The 17,143-nt window shown below is 36.5% G+C and overlaps 1 protein-coding gene across 1 annotated transcript in view; it reads right to left on the bottom strand.

Annotated features, from left to right (window-relative positions):
• The window catches only part of SRFBP1 (serum response factor binding protein 1), a 71,753-nt gene that overhangs the window by 42,402 nt on the left and 12,208 nt on the right, over nucleotides 1-17,143 (bottom strand). The window contains exons 2-3 of the mRNA XM_038123685.1: nucleotides 6,625-6,713; nucleotides 5,594-5,666 (exon numbers count right to left, since the gene is read on the bottom strand). Coding sequence (XP_037979613.1) covers nucleotides 5,594-5,666; nucleotides 6,625-6,713 — 162 coding nt within the window. The remainder of the gene's footprint in view (nucleotides 1-5,593; nucleotides 5,667-6,624; nucleotides 6,714-17,143) is intronic.

Genomic DNA, 17,143 nt, shown 5'->3' with positions numbered 1-17,143 from the left:
AAGCACTGCAAACTGCCTTTTGTCCATATTTTCTTAATGGGCATCCCTCAAACATGATATAGCAACATCTTGCTATATCATGACAAGATTTTTGTTGCAAGATGACAAGATAATGACAATATTTTTTGCAAGATAAAGGCAAAAGTACTCCTAGACAACTGGTAAAGAAACACCTATTATATTAAGATCTTTCTTCAGCAAGAAATTCCAACAACTCAAGGTAAGCTACATATTGCTAAGAAATCACTAGACAATCTGTTATTTGTGTGTCAAGAAACTTTCAAAAATAATAGCTTCTTAAATATGGAAAGTAGTACTCTATGAAGGATAATTAATCCATTTTGACAGTATCCTCAAGCCTGACAAACAAGTAGAAAAATATCTGTAAGTATACAATTTTATATTTCACAGAAGTCTAGAAAGGATCATACCATTCTTTCCCCCATCTTTAGTGAATTCTGGAATAAATATTTATACAGTTATGGAAAAATGAAAACTGAAGAACTCAAAAACCAGTGTATTATTCCAATAGTTTTGAGAACTCCTGCAACCAATTAACCCAGTTCCTGCATTCACGTAGCTGGAACTTTAACTGCTCTCATTTCTCACAATGTTTACTTCTGATTGTTGTGCCTGAGATGCTTTTAATCGTATTTGCCAGTTAAGACTTTTTTATTCTTCAGGTCTAACAATGAAAATATGGAGAATAAAATATTTAAATGTCATTCTAACAATAATGCAATAGATGCTATTTACAAATTCAAGTAACAAAAGGTTTTTCAACACAGCCCAGCACCAACACTTCATAGATTTTCAATATATATGCAGAACTGAGACGATGTAGAGCATATTAAAAAAAACAAGAGACATGGACACTCTATTAAACCTAAAAAGTAATAGCATCTTATACCTTCTCCCTCCTAGGAAATAGTGCGTTTAAAATGGTATTATGTCAGCACTGTCTGCTCAGAATTTACTTGAGGACAGGAAAACAGCATCCCTGAGAGTTAGTAATACAACAGCAAGCATTTTGTCCTTCCTGTTGTATCAGACTGTAGTTAGTATAGACACAAAACAGAAAGAAGAAAGGGAAGTTAAACAGAGAGAAAGTTAAAATCTAGAAAGAGAAGTTAAAATCTTGCAACTGAAAGTTCAAATTTGTTTCATTCAGAGAAGTCCTGCTGAGCTGCAGGCTCAAAAAAATTTAGGAGTTTACAGGCAGCTGAACTGAGAAATGTAGTTCTTAAGAAACCAAAGAATTCTCTTGGATTAGGATTTCAAACCATTAGATTTTTTTCTGAGTAAGAGAAACTTCAGCCATTGCATTAACAGTAAACAGACAACTGTGTCAAGGTTGCAGAATTTCAGTCTTTCTTCCCAAAGACTGAACCCAACTCCCTTTAAAACAGAATCCACCAACAATGCCTTCTGAGGTGATCAGAATACATAAAATCCTTCCACAGACTTTGCTGCCAACACTCCTCAGGTGGCTTTTTTTTTTCCAGGATATATGATAAGGAGAAAGGAGGTCTGGGTCTGTTCTTGATGATGGAAGAAAAAGGACCGATGTTAGAAAGAGGAGTCTTTGTGCATTGGTTTAACACAATGGCTTTTAGTGGGGATGGGAGAAGCCACAGAAGTGTCTTCTGAGAGAAGCGCCACGTACTTTCTACTATGCCCAGAAAAGCCAATCCCTGAAGGCTCTAATGACAGACATATTGTTGACCCAATTAGAGAAGTTGGTAATGCCTCTGCAATGACATATTTAAGAAGGCAAAAACTACACTTAGTTCTTCCTCTTCTTCCATGGTGTGGGGAGGAGCCAGGGCCACCCTGGTGCAGCGAGTGGCTGCCGGGGCCACCTGACATGCCATCTTGGCACAACTGCAGTGAACTTTGCCTGCTACGTGCTTTGAGCCAGCTGCCACGCTGCAGGCAGAAGGCAGAGGCAGCAGCAGCAGCTTCTCCTTTTTGGCACCCTACATGAGGAGAGGTGCTGAATAGTGCCAGCACCGCGGCAGCTGGCACAGCCCATGCGCTGCCGACAACGAGGGACATAATGAGCAATTCCCCGATACAGAGCCCAGGTGAGATCAACCCTTCAGCACTGCAAAACCCTATGAGAAGTTTTCAACTGACTGAACTTGAGAACAAACAAACCTACAAACAAAAATTTTCTTTCAACTTAAAGAAAAGGAAAAGGCGAGGACACATGAGGAGAACATGGCAACACTAAGGTTGCAGTGAAAGGAGGGACGGAGAGGAGGTGCTCCAAACGTCGGAGCCAAGATTCTTCTGCAAGCTGGTGGTGAGGTCTATAACATAACAAACTGTTTCCTGGTAATTCATGAAGTGCATGGGGCGATCCAGAGATCCATCTGCAGCCTGAGAGAAGAAGTGCTTACGCTGGAGCAGGTGCATGCTGAAAAGCTGTAGTCTAGCAGGAAACCCGAACAGAGAGAGCAGACCCTTGCCTCCAAACTAGAGCAGCTTATTCTTCAAAGACCTACATATACCCCATGAACTACTACGACCCACATCACGTAGTCTGGGAAGACTCTTCTGCCTGGGGGAGGGACTCACATTAGAGCAGGTTGGGCGGGACTGTTGCTCATGGAAACTACAACCACACTGGAATAGTTCGCAGAGAACTGTCTCCTATGGAAAGGACCCCATGGCATAGCAAGAAGAGACTCCTCTCCCTAAGCAAACTGAAGAAAGATTTCGAATGAAAAACTGACCAAAACTCCCACACCCTGTCTCCCTGTACTGTCCATGGGAAAGAAGGAGAGGCTGGAGGGAAGAAAATGTTCTGAAGGTTTGTTTTAGTTCTTATTAACCTCTTTTAATTCTGTTAACAAATTTTTCTTTATACCTTTTAATGTTTTGAGCCTGTTTTGCCCTTGGAGTGTTTTCTCCTAATCCTCATATCAGCCCATGAGCCCTTGAGTCTTTCCTTCTGCTTCCTCTGCTCAACTGCAGCAGAGGCATAGGAATGAATAGTTTTTCTTGTGGGTACCTGGTGCTTAGCCAGGGTCAAACCACGACTTTGGCAACTGGGAAGAACTTGGAAAAAAACTGCTACTTTCTTCAACCTACAGAAAACCTTCAGGCCTTCAACCAATAAAGAATTTCCAGAGTTTGAAGTTACCAATTCAGTAAATCTTTTATCCTGAAAATACACACACTATCAGACTCTGGTGCACATCCATTTTCTGGCTCCAAACCTCTTTGGCTGCTGTAATTATTTTGCTGGATTTTTTGTCTTTTCCACTGAACTGCTCCTTGCAGTTCGCAGCTCCTCAAGACTAATCATTCACTAAGGGAGAAGAGGCATTTTTTCTTACATAAAACACGTGTGGAGAAGTTAATGGATAACTTCTTGAAGTTAACACAACATGAAAAATTGCTATATCCACCACACAATCCATCAGTTTTGAAAGGATTTAGAATTTCCCCAGGCATGTGTTTGAGATCCACACACTAAAACTGTTAAAATAATCTAGAATAACTCAAGACTTAGTTGCTCTAAACTGCAAATTTATAGATCACTTTCTATTTCTATTGTGTCCAATCTTTCCTTAAAATTCTCAAATTCATAATTTGAGTGATGTGAAGGTGTTTATTATGAATCTTATTATCAATAACTTAAGGCAAAAGGTTGCTGGGAGTGAGATTTCCCCAATATAAAATCTTCCAGTCATCTGAAATAACATTACCAGTTTGTGTGAAAGCTGTCTTTTTTACTTCTTCCATGCTGAATGAGGAATATTTCTATGTCAACTCTAAAAATCTGTTAGTACAGAAATCAACAGTGGTTGAAAAAATACGTAAGCAACTAGTGCCTTTTAGGTAGTGATTCCTAAGAAACAGGAGTTTTTCTTTCATTTAAGAAACAGATGTACTGTAAAGCTATTAAGTGTCAACTTGTGCACTTTTGAAGTCTAAAAATCTCCAAGTAAACAAACCTTTTACCTATTAAATAGTAATATAACGGTGCATTGTTTTTAACAATAAAGTTAACTTACAGCACTTAAAATTTCAAATAACCAAGTGCATCTACCCAAGAAGCGGGAGAGTTCTTCCTTCTCAACTGCTTACTTTGAGGACTCATGCCTTTCTATAAACTATTTCAGAGCAAAACTTGACTTCAGCTTTCTAGACTACAAGTCTATCCTCCCCTGACAGCCACTCTTTAAGCTGCCACTTACAAGCCCTGTACGTGTTCATGCCAACTGAAGCAATGCTTGAATGTACTTGGTCAATACAGTCCTGAGTGCGAGCAGGCTTTAAGATGCCTGCATGAGGCCAATCCTGGCAGGAAAAGCACAATGTGGACAAAACAAAGACTCCTGGTAAATGCATGCAGAAAATGCATTGCAGTGAAACCCTCTCAAGAACACTCACAAAAGCCTCATAAAAAAACATGGGCTTCTGAGCTCCAGCTCCAGCACACCTGATCACTTCATCATTCTCTTAGAAACTGAGACACACACACACACTTGGCATTAAAAAACAACTTAAAATTAGGAAAAAAAAATCAGAGAGACAAAAAGAAGCAAATACAAGATCAAGTTCAAGACTGATGGCAAGTCAGTAATGCAGAGTGCCTCAATATTACTGTCATGGTGAGTGAGCAGTGCTACCAGCTTTCTTTTCCATTCTGCTGGTTTATGAAGACTCTTTCTGGAAGTATTAAGCTAAAAATCCCTCTGATTCTACTTGATCAATTTGGCACAAAGCACATCTAAATTGGTCAATGAACCCTTTCCAGTTATTAGCCTTTTTTGAAGACTAAGATCTCTCCAAGGTTGAGAAAAGAAAGAGCGAAATGTTAAAAACAAACAAAAATATTGTGTACTCCCAGAATAGCACACAATAGTAGCATAATGATATAATCACTACAGTTATCAACTATGCTTGTCAAGGAAACAATCAAAACAGCCATATTGTGAGAAAATATTTGTCACGACCTATACATGATCTGTGCTCAAGTCCTATGATTGGAATTCATAACTCATTTCACCACACATAATTTTATATAGGATCAACTAAAATTGAGAGATTAGCACAAATCATTATGAAGTTATAAAATTTCTGAACCATTTTCTTGAGGTCATAACATACATGATACAAACACTGTATCAATTAATATCAAGGCTGAACAATAAAAAAAAACCTGATGTAAGTGTAACCAGTCCCTTACAGCTACAGTTTGAAATTATTACAGAACCAAATACAAATGGCATGATATTTACAGCTTGCAGGACAGACAATGAGGATATTGTACTGTCAGACACACAAAATGCCTCCCCATACTCCTGAGCAGCACAAGTATTTCAAATTCTGTGCTTTAACTGTTACAGTAAAAACTTTGAACATCACACTCTGCTAAGCAAATTCATGTTTAGCCTGGAATGCTTAAGACTCAAATTGTTTAACACCTTGACAAATGCAAATTCCCATAATTTGCTAGCTGGGGGAACGTTCAAGCTTACTCTGAAAATATTTAAAGTTTCAGTAACGCAGTTGCAAAAACCAGACAATTTAAAATAGTTGTCTCTAATACTGAATCATCTAAGCATGGCATTACCTTCATGGCATGGATTTCTTCTATTAATCTCTCAACTCGTTTTTGGTTCTTTAATTTCAAGTCTTCTGAACCCCTGCAAGTGAAGTCTATCATTATTAAAAAAAAATCTCAGTTTAGTTACTTTATTTTCTCTCTGGCAATACTAAGTAGCAAAATTTTAAAAAATCAGGAGATGGTGCATAAACACAATCCCTAATTGGCAAATGAACATTTTAGCAAAGAGCTGAACATAGCCTAAAGCTGTTGCTGTACTGAACAGCAGAGAAAACATGGAGGATTTAGCAGAACAATGTGAAAAACAAACATTACTGCATCAGAAAATACAAAACCACAATTCATATCAAGAACAGGTGGCACCAATGTCTCAAATATAATTCTGTTTTAAATCTGCAGTATTTAAATATGGAAGTTCATTGGATTTGCTTCTTCTTTTGGACAACTTGCTAAAATTGTCAGAATATCCTCATTTTACACTATGAACACAGTAGGAGATGTATCTCACACCGTCTCTAAGACATGTGTTAAGTTATTTAAGGCCAGTAATTTTTAAAAACATAATCTACAATATATTGTTTAAGCTGTTCATATAAGAATTAATTAACAGTAATTCCTAAAAATCGAGTATGACCTATGTATCTACGCAAATGAAGTATTTTTGCTAAACAATCCTGAAGACAACTACAGTGAGAAAACTTGGTGCAACTTAAATTCAACAGCAGAAAAACCTAAAAGAAGAAATCTGACACTTTCAGATGTGCTGTAAAAGGTTCTGCAACTGATTCAGATTACCTTCTATACACTAAATCCCATTAAAAAAGTCAACCCAATTCTGCTTTATGAAACTCCTTATAGTTAGTATTTTTAGTCTAAAATTATGTTAAAATAAGACAAATATGTGTTTCCGTGCCTTAAGTTTTAAATGTAGTACATTTTTCTCCTGTTTTCCCATTTTTGTGAAAACAATGAAAATAACAGTAGTATTAGTAGCCTTATTTATAAACCATGAAAAACCACTATTATTTAAAACTGACTTTTTCGATTTTAATCTCCCGATGTGTCTGATTAGTCTGCGAATAGTGAGGACTCTGGCCTTCTTCACATCTTTTCTCATCTTCACAACCTGTGAGAAATATGGAAGACATTACAAACTGTTTTCCTTGATTACGTTCCACATACAATACATTCATTACATTGACTTAAATTTTAGAAATTAGTTCAACAAAGAGAAATATTTTGAAAATAGAGTGCATTTCCCTGCTAACCCAATCTCATTTCAAATTAATTCAGATTTCCATTAAAATCAAACTGCTTCCATAAACATCCGAACAGTCTAAAAATGCGTCTGAGGTCTAAATAGAAGAAGACAAGACATTCCTAACCAGCCATACTTTATATTATTCTTAGAGCTACACTGAGGGATTTGAAATATCTCATCTTCTGCCTTCATTTAGCTTATTTTTGTCCCAGAGAAACATCAGCAGTACATTAAGTCCATTGGTGCATAATGCATAAATGCATTTTAATTATTAAACATCTTCAAGTGTTAAGGACAGACTCTCAAAAATTAACATTATTTATTATGGAACAAAATTTGAGATATTAAATTCTTGTTACATATTTGAATTCATTCTTATTGAAAACAAAAGTCCAAATGATTTCGAACTTGCTACAGTCTGTCTCAACCTGCCATCCTACACACTACTCTATTCCCGAATTTAAAGCAGGCAGTTTTAAAGAAAATTTGGCAATGATATTTTGGTCTTAATTGTCACCCCAATAACTAAGAAAGAATTCTCATTATAATTATTATTATTAGACAGATAGGATGAACAAAGAAATCTTTCCAATCTTTTGCAATTGAATTCCGTAATGGAAACCTTAAGCCCAGGTGCTGTCTAATGAAAGTTTCAGATGCAGGGAGTCAATAGTGATCCTTTATTTTTACAATTCAACTTCCCCCTTATTTATACATATATATCTTACTATGTCTATTAGAATTTTGTATTTAACAGTTAAACTTAGAATACATGAAATACTAAAACAAAAACAATCAAACAAACAACAACAACAACAACATCAGTCTTCCTTACAAAAGGCAAATTTATCTTAAATTTATCCATGGGATAAATTTCAAAATTAAGTTGGTACCTCTTTCTCAATAAAGTTCTTTACATCAGACTTCTATTCTAATTTCTCAACAGTAACATCAAAATGACAGATTGAGGACAACTCCACCACCTACTCAGGTCAAGATACAAACCCACATCAGGTTTGAACAATAAAAAAAAAAAAAAAAAAAAGAAAAAGAAAAAGAAAAATCTTCAAAGTTCACAGAGCAGTACTTCACACCTGTGATGGGGAGTCTGGCTAGTACATACACACCCTGTGCACAGACCATAAAGATGATACTTAAACAAACAAAAGGAAAGCAGAACACATACTTTGCATATCTGATTATGTTTGTAGCTTAGATTACTGATTCAATCAAATTGTTAAACCCTGAATGGTATTCACCAGTAGCTTAACTGAAGGCTGAATCAGAGCAAAACAATTTCTAGAGAGGGGCATGTCTGATTGTCAGTCTTGCCTCACCCAGGTGAGTAAAGGAACATGGGAAGCAGCGCTCCTCTGAGAAGCAACAGAGGGGAATTGTATGGGGGGCAGTGTTAGTCACTTGCACCACGAGAAACAAAAAGGTGAAAGAGGTTTTTGGGATAAAAATGACTGACTTAAATGTGGTATCCTGTTCCAAAAATTGTTACAGCAAAGGTCAGTACTTACCTTAGTTACCCTAGTAAAAGTAACTGTACACACAGAGCTACCTACAAAAGCATTTCTATTTCAGTTAACAGCAGAAAACACATGCCAAAAAGCACCAAGTGCCAAGTTTCTGCTACACAGCAGCACTGCTTGAGACTTTCATGCTAAGAAACCCATAACATCACCATTTGCCATCAAGGCATGCACATATTTCTTTTTTATAAGACATCGAATGAGATTATCATAGGTCCCTATAGTACATCTTCTTCTAAAAGGAAGAAAGAAAAAAATGTAGCTTCTGTCTGAACACCTCTTTAATACTATACATACATACTGGTACATTCAATGGAATGTTTGGAATGTGAGAAGAAAACTGGGTATGCCACCTTAGAACATCTGGGGAGGGGAGGTTGTTTTCAGTTTGGGATTTTTTATTCTCTACTTTTTTCAACAACCACTAAAAACATCCACAAGCTGGAAACATACTGGAATTTAAGTAACTCATACTTTACATATTAGTTACTGTGTATGCAAACATGAAGTATATTTAACTTTCTCTCAAAAATGTTTTGTCAGGTATTTTTTAATAGAAATATTAATGCACACACAGCATGTTTCCAGGGCCTACAAGAGCCAAACTTCAGCCTCCTCTGCTGCCAGCCAGTGAAGGTTATATAGACATGACAGCAGGAATGAGGGAAGGTATTCGCTCCTTGGCAGACTAGGAGTATCAATTTATGTAATCCAGTCACTTCTTTCACACGGGACAGTATGCATCAACTCTGTTCTTGGAAGTACTCATAACGTTCTCAAGAAAGCAGTCAGCTCTTCGGGAAAGAAATCAAAAAAGTTTAGCTTCAGATTTTCAGTGTGCCTGAAACAATGGGGCTCAGACCACCAGGGTAGGCCCTGGTCTCTTGTATTACAAAGTGAGAGAGGCAACTTTGCCATCAGTAGGAAATAAAAAAACAACAAACTAAGCCAAACCAAACAAAAAAAAAACCCCACCAAGAATACTCATGACTTTAAAAAAATAATAACAAATATTTATTCATAATAAGGTATTTTTTATAATTAGTTCAAGAAAAGACAGTAAGAAAAGAAAACATAAAAAGGCTGCAATCTAAGTCAGGATCAGACTTTATGTTCTAAGACCAGGCAGTAAGGATTTTGAATATACTCAGCAGTGACAGTAAGCACTAAAGAATAATTATAAACAAGCAAAACACAAACCAAACAATTTCTTCTATCAATAGGATCTAGGATTCCTGGAAATTAAGGAAGTCTGCAATTGTATGTGGAAATAACCACTTCAAGGATTTCTTTGAACAAAGAACAAGAGATGTTTTCCTTTGTTGAAGACAGTTCTTTATTTTGTTGGGAAATACTATTTATGAGACAATTAAACTATACCTCCTCATTAATGCTACCAAATGTCTGTGTTCACACATTATTAATAATAGATAATATCAAAGTAATAGAAGATATAGACTAGATATCAAGTAATAAATACAAAAGAAATCACAAAAGAAATGAACTTATTTTTGAAAATAAGCCTAGGTAGTAACATATAGAATGCACATAGGCATATTTCAAAAGCTATCGTTATGAAAAAAATCATCCATTCAGCACTATGCCCTTTCACAAAACAAATACAAAATGTATTTATATTACTATTGATGCTAAACAAAGATGAAGTCCAAAAAATTCCATGACTGACGGTACTCCACAAAGAGTCATCCATCAACCCAACAGCTTTTCACCTGCAGTAAGCACTGCCACAAAACGTTGACATATAGCAACCAGCAGCACACAAACCATTTCAAGCCACAGGCAAATGGTAGCTGCTTGGCACTTTCAAGAAAATGCAAACGAAGAGCACAGCAGGGATCAGCAGATGACAAGCCAGACAAGAACTAGGAACTCTCCTGCAATTCACCTTTTCCAAGGAGAGCACGTTACTGAGGGAGATTGTAACAGGAATTGCTGGCCTCAGCACAGCCTACATTAACGTGATACTTGGCACAATGCTTCCAGTACTCATCTGGCAATGCAAACAGCCCCAACTTTAATGTATGGGTACCACTCACACAGTACAAAGGCATCAGAGGGTACATATCAAACAAAGAGGGTGATTTCTACCAAATAAGAAAAATAAGTGTGTGTTTAAAGACATCACAAGGATTGTATTTAACCCAGAATGCAGAGCTGAGAAAGTGAGAAATTAATAGCTTCAACTACTTTGCTTTCTACTTCAGTTTATACTTGGCTCCAAAGGGTTAAAAGCCATTCCCAGAGATTTGTCTTTTTGTGTGGAAGTTCAATCAGACCTTCCCAATCCTCAGCATGTCCAAGCCCTTCTCGTGCCCAGAAAGAAACTGACACAGGATTACTTAATTGTACCTTTGATCTCTTAGTCTTTTCTAGGGTTTTTTTCCATGAAATACTTCCATTTTGACACTGGTATTTCACTCATAGTTACAAATTAATTTTGAGTAACAAAAGTCTTGGAAGGGCTGAATCAGTTCCTAAATCAGTGTTAGACCGTGTTAGGAAAGGGCTTCTGATCACAGACGTGATCCCTTTTAAATTAATGGGATGCTGTTATTGTACATAATATAAGACAAAACACATGTACAATAGAAGAGGAAGTTATTTTAAGAGCCTCCCACATAATTAGGCTGTTCCAAAAAAAACTTGTTTGAAGATTTTCAAGTTTCTTTAAGAGAAAAATAAGGCATTTTCAGATAAAACATCAAGAAAGCTAGGCTCTGAAAGTCTGTATTACTACAAAACAGTCCTCATATTAGGGATGGCAAGAAAACCACCGAGGAATGTGGATAAAATGACAGTGTAAGTACAATTATACATTCAAATTCACATGACTAGTCAAAGATATTTTTAAGACAACAGCAGCAAAGTTCTCAAGCAAGCATTACATTAGAATAAAATGTTACACTTGGCCACTTCGGAAACTTGTTTTGAGGTCTGTACAAGCAACATGACTCCAAACTAAGCTAGTGTTCAGCCAATTAGAAAAACAAAAAAGGAAAGTGTGACTAAAGATTTGTAGATGTATCAAGAAAGGTACGTGTCTACTCTGAACTATGGTTTCAACTGTACTTGACAAAAAAAATATCCCAAAACCAAACCATTATTCAAAACAAAAAAGTCCAATGGATTGAGAGAAGCACTAATATGTTTCTACCTATGACTTATTTGAATGTATTTTATTCAAACAACACTGAAATACCAGCACAACTGAGAAGGAAAAGCTTTTTAATATTACCACATACAAAAGCTAATACCGTATATGAAAATATCTGAAGGACCTCGAATATCTTAAACTCTTCTTAACTAAATTTAATAGAAGTTAACTTATACAGTCAGTCCTAGCTATCCAAAATGCATGAAAGCCAAAAACTAATGGACATGTCCTTTTCTTTGGAGCAGTCTGAAGCACATACAACTGTTCTTCTTGGGCTTCAGTCCAGGAGGTACTGAATATTTTGGTCCTGACTCAATAATGCACTTAAATTATTAAATCCTTAAACAACCAGCACTAGACAGACCAGAATTTCTTCATCCACTTCTGCTTTATGCCAGCACACAGTCTAGTCCTAGTTCTGCTACAAGCAAGCAGAAAAGACAAATCATTCTGTTCTCTTCAAGGAAGGACAATGCATGTAACCTCATCTAGTGAAAAAAAACCTTATTGTAAGAGTTTGTAACATTGTGAAATACCCATAATGTTGAACAAACACACTCATTAAACAGAGGCTTCTACCCTCTCCCTCAACATGGTATGGTGTCTATGAAAACTGTCTTCAACAAGACAATTTTGCAGACACAACTGCAAAAATATTTCTTTTACAATATGAAGACAATGTTCCTAAAACAGTGTTCTGTAATTTTACATAGATACATCGAAATTCAATATAACATGCAATATAAGGTCTCTTATGTCTTTTCTATCACTTGATGCCTGGAAAAAAAGACGGTAGTTCTGAGTTTTCTTTTCCATTTCAGTTTCCTCCTGTATCCGGGCTAACAGGATTTATTTGACATGATGGTCACATGTGAGAGTGAATAACAAGGAGAAAACATCAAGAACCAAGGCTATTAATTCTGTCCCAGGAAGAGTCTATTTTAAATATAGCCTATCATATTGCTATTGACAAACTACCATTTACCAGGGTCTAGTGAATAAAAGACAGGAAAAAGATGATATTGCAGGTACAGGATATACCCGAGCCCTCATAGTTTCCCCTCATGCCAAGAGAACCCTAGGAGGTTGAAATGAGAGCCTGATCTACTAGAATCAAAATGGCTCAAAGCAAAAGGAAAAAATTATTTATATATGCCTGTAGGAACACAATAGCTTTTAGATTTTACTGCAGTAAGCCATTTACTTTTGAACTCCCTCAAGTTTAAACAATGTTGCAAAAGTAGAAAGGGAAGAAGTCACTAAAAATACTCCAAGATCACTTGTGTTTTGTACAGTGGCCTTTTCTACGAATTTTTACAAATTGCTTAAATTACACACCAACAAGTGTCAAAGCAAGAAATCCAGCTTTAAGAACCCCAAATCAAACAATAAAAAGAAAGTGAAAAGTTTAAGATGAATATTCAAGGTCTCTCCAATACCAGCAAAAAACCCCCATGGAACCCAGTAATTGTTTCAGTTCTCACTGATATTCTTTCCTTTCCTCATTTCAGGGCACATCAAAAGCATTGGTTTCACTTTATAGTTACTTGGCAGTATTCTAACAAATTACCATGGCAACAGAGTATTCTCAATGTTAATTTTTGGTGCTATTTGGCAACACAGAGTTTTAAAATTCAACACACCTGCAGCTGGATCACAAATTAGCCAGAACTAACAATAGTACATAATCTTTTGAGTGAATAATCTAAATGAAAAAATGTTTCTGGAGCTCCATTACAAATATTTCTCTATTATCTGGAATGCCAGCTCGAAAGATCTAATGATTTTTAGATTCTTAGGAAAAGCTAGCAATTGCCAAGTTTTCTTTTTTCCTTTTTTTTTTACAAAAATAATCCATGTATTACAGTATATATTTTATACATGTCAAAATATGTGGAACTAGGCAGAAAGACTTAATACAGCTTCATGAATTTCATTATAAAAACACATATAAGTAGGGTGGCAAAGGCAGCAAGAAGTAACACAAACATACTTGTGTGCAGTATCAGTGTTCAGTTCCGGAACAGTTTTATACAAATATACACCGCAAAAAAGAATATACAAAAAAAAAACAAAACAAGGTGAATTTTCAGCCAGATCAGTTTCCTGAACTGTTTTCCCTTATGGTCACATGAATGTTACCTAGTTCCAGCACAAAAGAGCAAAGTAAGAACACACAGAAAACAGAGATATGGACCAAACATATCAGACTACAATAAAGGAGCTATCTCTTAATTTAATATAAAGATCAAATTCCAACACAGAAAGTGCTAAGGAACACAGTTTTTCAATTACTATTTGTGCCAACATCATGTTAACCAACACCACCGTCATGTTAATCTTGCCTTTGCCATCTGCAGCTACATGAGAAGAGGTTTGAATCAAGTGGATTAAATTCTATCCCAATACAACTATCAGAACATACAAAAATTCTTGAAACATAAGGTAAATTCTTCTGGATTAAACTATTTCACCCTGCTGCCCAAAGCTGGCAGAGAAATGCCACTGTTGGCAAGAGCATCCAGAAAGCAAAACACCTGCAGCTTCTCAGGCCTCTGGGTACTCACCGTCAGGTTTCCCAAGGGATTTGCTAAGGATGAATGAATAAAAGCACACCACCCACATGGGCAAATTTCCACCTTCCTCACAGGAAAAGTAATGCACACACCCCTTGTGAGTTACTGTCAAACCCTCCAGTCTGCCCATGCTGCTTTCTTTGTATTTTCTCAACTGCAGCACTGAAATATCAGTTTCTTTAATCCATATAGCACTGTATTTCCTCCTGCATGGAGAACAGTTGTCAGTTTTAGTGTAATTTCTCCAAATAGAAACCACAGTGAGTACTCGGAAATGCTAGAAAAGATCATTTTCACCTAAGGTTTTGAAAGACAATTCCAAGTATCTAAGATAGTTGGGAAGGAGTAAGGCTAGCCTAGAATTACTTGATCATTGCCAAAGACCAAAATTGAATGGATTTACTGCTTCAAAGTCAGTGTCTCACTGGATGGAGTCAGACTCTATGCTGTACTTCAGAAAGCAGTCATGTCCCAACCAGGATCATGAGATGGTGAGACACACATCTAAACCCTACATACACATCAATAGTCGTAAATGTCCAGATAAGAAGTAACTGTTATAAACTAGCCTCAAAATGCTATATTAGATATATCACTTCATCCACATGAAAGTAGAAACTACACGTTTTCTAGAACAGAGGACTACCTGAAGGTAATTTCTACCTGTATTTAATTGATCAGCAAGTTTGAAAACCCCCAGCTACCACTCTGCTAAAAATATTTCCATGGAATGTTGAAGGAGGATGTGATCACGGCATTCAATACAGACAAGCTCAACTCAGTGGACTTTGATGTCTAGGACTTCTTAATCAGACCTGAGCTCTAGCTAAAATTCACACATGAATTTCATGCCTTCTTAAGCTTTGACTTCACAGAAAGACAGGAACAGCAGAAGCCGCAGTAGTGACATAAGAATTACGAGGGTGAACACACATGAATAAACAGTAAGAGTGCTGAGGGCTTCTATCACTCTTCGAATGGTGAACTTTTTAAAAGCAGCTGGAAAAGAGCGCTGATCATAAGGCAACATTATGAATCTCTAAATTACTTGCATAATCTGAAGCATGACACCACAGCCTGACTACAGTGACCCACAAACAATCTATGCAATTTTTTTACATTAATTATATAGGTCACAAACATGATCCAAACTGGTAGAGCTGAACTGCCATCACAAAAAGAAAATTGTGTCAAAACTGGGTAAGAATCTTTCCCACTAACAAATACGAAATTTAATCACAGTGATTCCAGTATTAACTTGGAGGGATGTTAGGTGGTGTGACTGCTTTGGCTTGGGATTAAGACATGCTAGTATAAATAGTGGTATGGCCTCCTAAATCACCACCAAAAAACTTCAAGTCTTGAGAGCTAATATGTTGCAATTTTTCTCAGCTACTCTGAAAGAGCAGAATATCAAAACTGTGTATTCTGGAATTATATTTGTTAGCCTGCTTTCTGAGAAAATTAGGTTTGTCAGCACATTGTTCGTCTGTCAGTATCCATCTCTGGTAACTTTTGGGCTTATTAAACTGAAATCAAGGTTGACCAATCATCAAAGCTCCTACATGTTCTGTGAAAACTGATAGCCATGTAGGAGTTTGGAACTAACATGAGCATGGCTACCATGGAAGAAAGCAGAATTCAAGTATTTTCCATTTTGGCTGAGAAGAGTACATGCACACTCATTCACCAGCACATGTGGCTCTGAACCAACCACAGAACACCCTCTCCTGACTGTCCGAACAGGCAGGAAACATAGGCCATAACTACAGTTACTGAGAACACCCCAAAAGCATAACACAAAACCCAAGGATAACACACTGAAAACTAAAAAGAGACACAGGAGTAACTGATGATGTATACTATATATACTATATGAAGTTTTATGGAATACTGGATTCAAAGCTGTAACACGCCAGGCATAACTGGCTCTCAACTTACACACACAATATATTTTATTTTTATCACATTGTTTGTACTGATGATTTAATCTCGTAATTGAAACTTCAAGGGAAATCAGAACACAGGTGACTTGCTGAATGGGACAGAAGAGAGCTGCTGAATGGGACAGAAGAGAACTTCTTCTGTGCAAGACAGTTCATGAAAGATACTTGCATACTTACTTCAACAGCTCTCACCTTCCACTTGTCTCACACACCAAGAGGCCAGGAAAAGAATAGGAAGTCTGTGCAGTGTTACAGCATCACAATATTTGACAAATATTCGTATCTTAATATTACCAGGAAAAAGCATTATTATTATCTGTCATTCAACACAAACACTCATTTTGTAGTAAGACTCATTAATTTCAAAATTTGTATTACAATGTCACTATATAGTTATTATAATGCAAGCATAAATGAATAATTAAGGCAAAATTGTTTCAAGTTCATTAAATGAAATAGAACACTATCAGGAGAGGAGTGATAAAGCTGGAGAAATACCTACTAAATAATTTTCCATTTCTCCCTAAATCTCAATGATAAAAAAACTAGCTAAATACCACAATTTTTAGATTGACCATAAATATATATTTAGCCTGCATTATGAAATCTTACTATGATAAGAGAAATTACCTTTGTTTTAAAATTTAATTTTACTTTTCTTCGAACTCCTCCTCTGTAAATTTTGTCTTCTATCAACACAAGTACAAAGAGGCCTAAGTACTGGAAAAAGGCTGGAAGGCTATTTAGGTATGTGAAAATTCCCATTAAAAAAGGGGAATGATCAACTGTCAACAAAAGGAACAGCAATCAACTTCTGCAGCTCATGCAGAGGTCTGTGCTCTGGATAGAAGCAAACCATGCCTCAAGTTACATCTTGCAAATTACAGCTAATTTTTATCACCAGTATTGATAAATTTTGGAGGGATAAGCAGCTCTCCCTATTACACTCTCCTCACAGCCTGAAGAAATTTCAGTCCTGCAAGTATATTTTAAAATAACAAGAAAAGTTTCTCCTCTCTAAGCTGTAACTTTCAAGAGTGTGCTTTCTTGTCTGATGTTC

This window comes from Motacilla alba, chromosome Z (assembly GCF_015832195.1).
Source record: "Motacilla alba alba isolate MOTALB_02 chromosome Z, Motacilla_alba_V1.0_pri, whole genome shotgun sequence".
NCBI lineage: Eukaryota > Metazoa > Chordata > Aves > Passeriformes > Motacillidae > Motacilla > Motacilla alba.
Note: the sequence above shows the minus strand (reverse complement) of the source record. Positions and strands in the feature narration are given on the sequence as shown.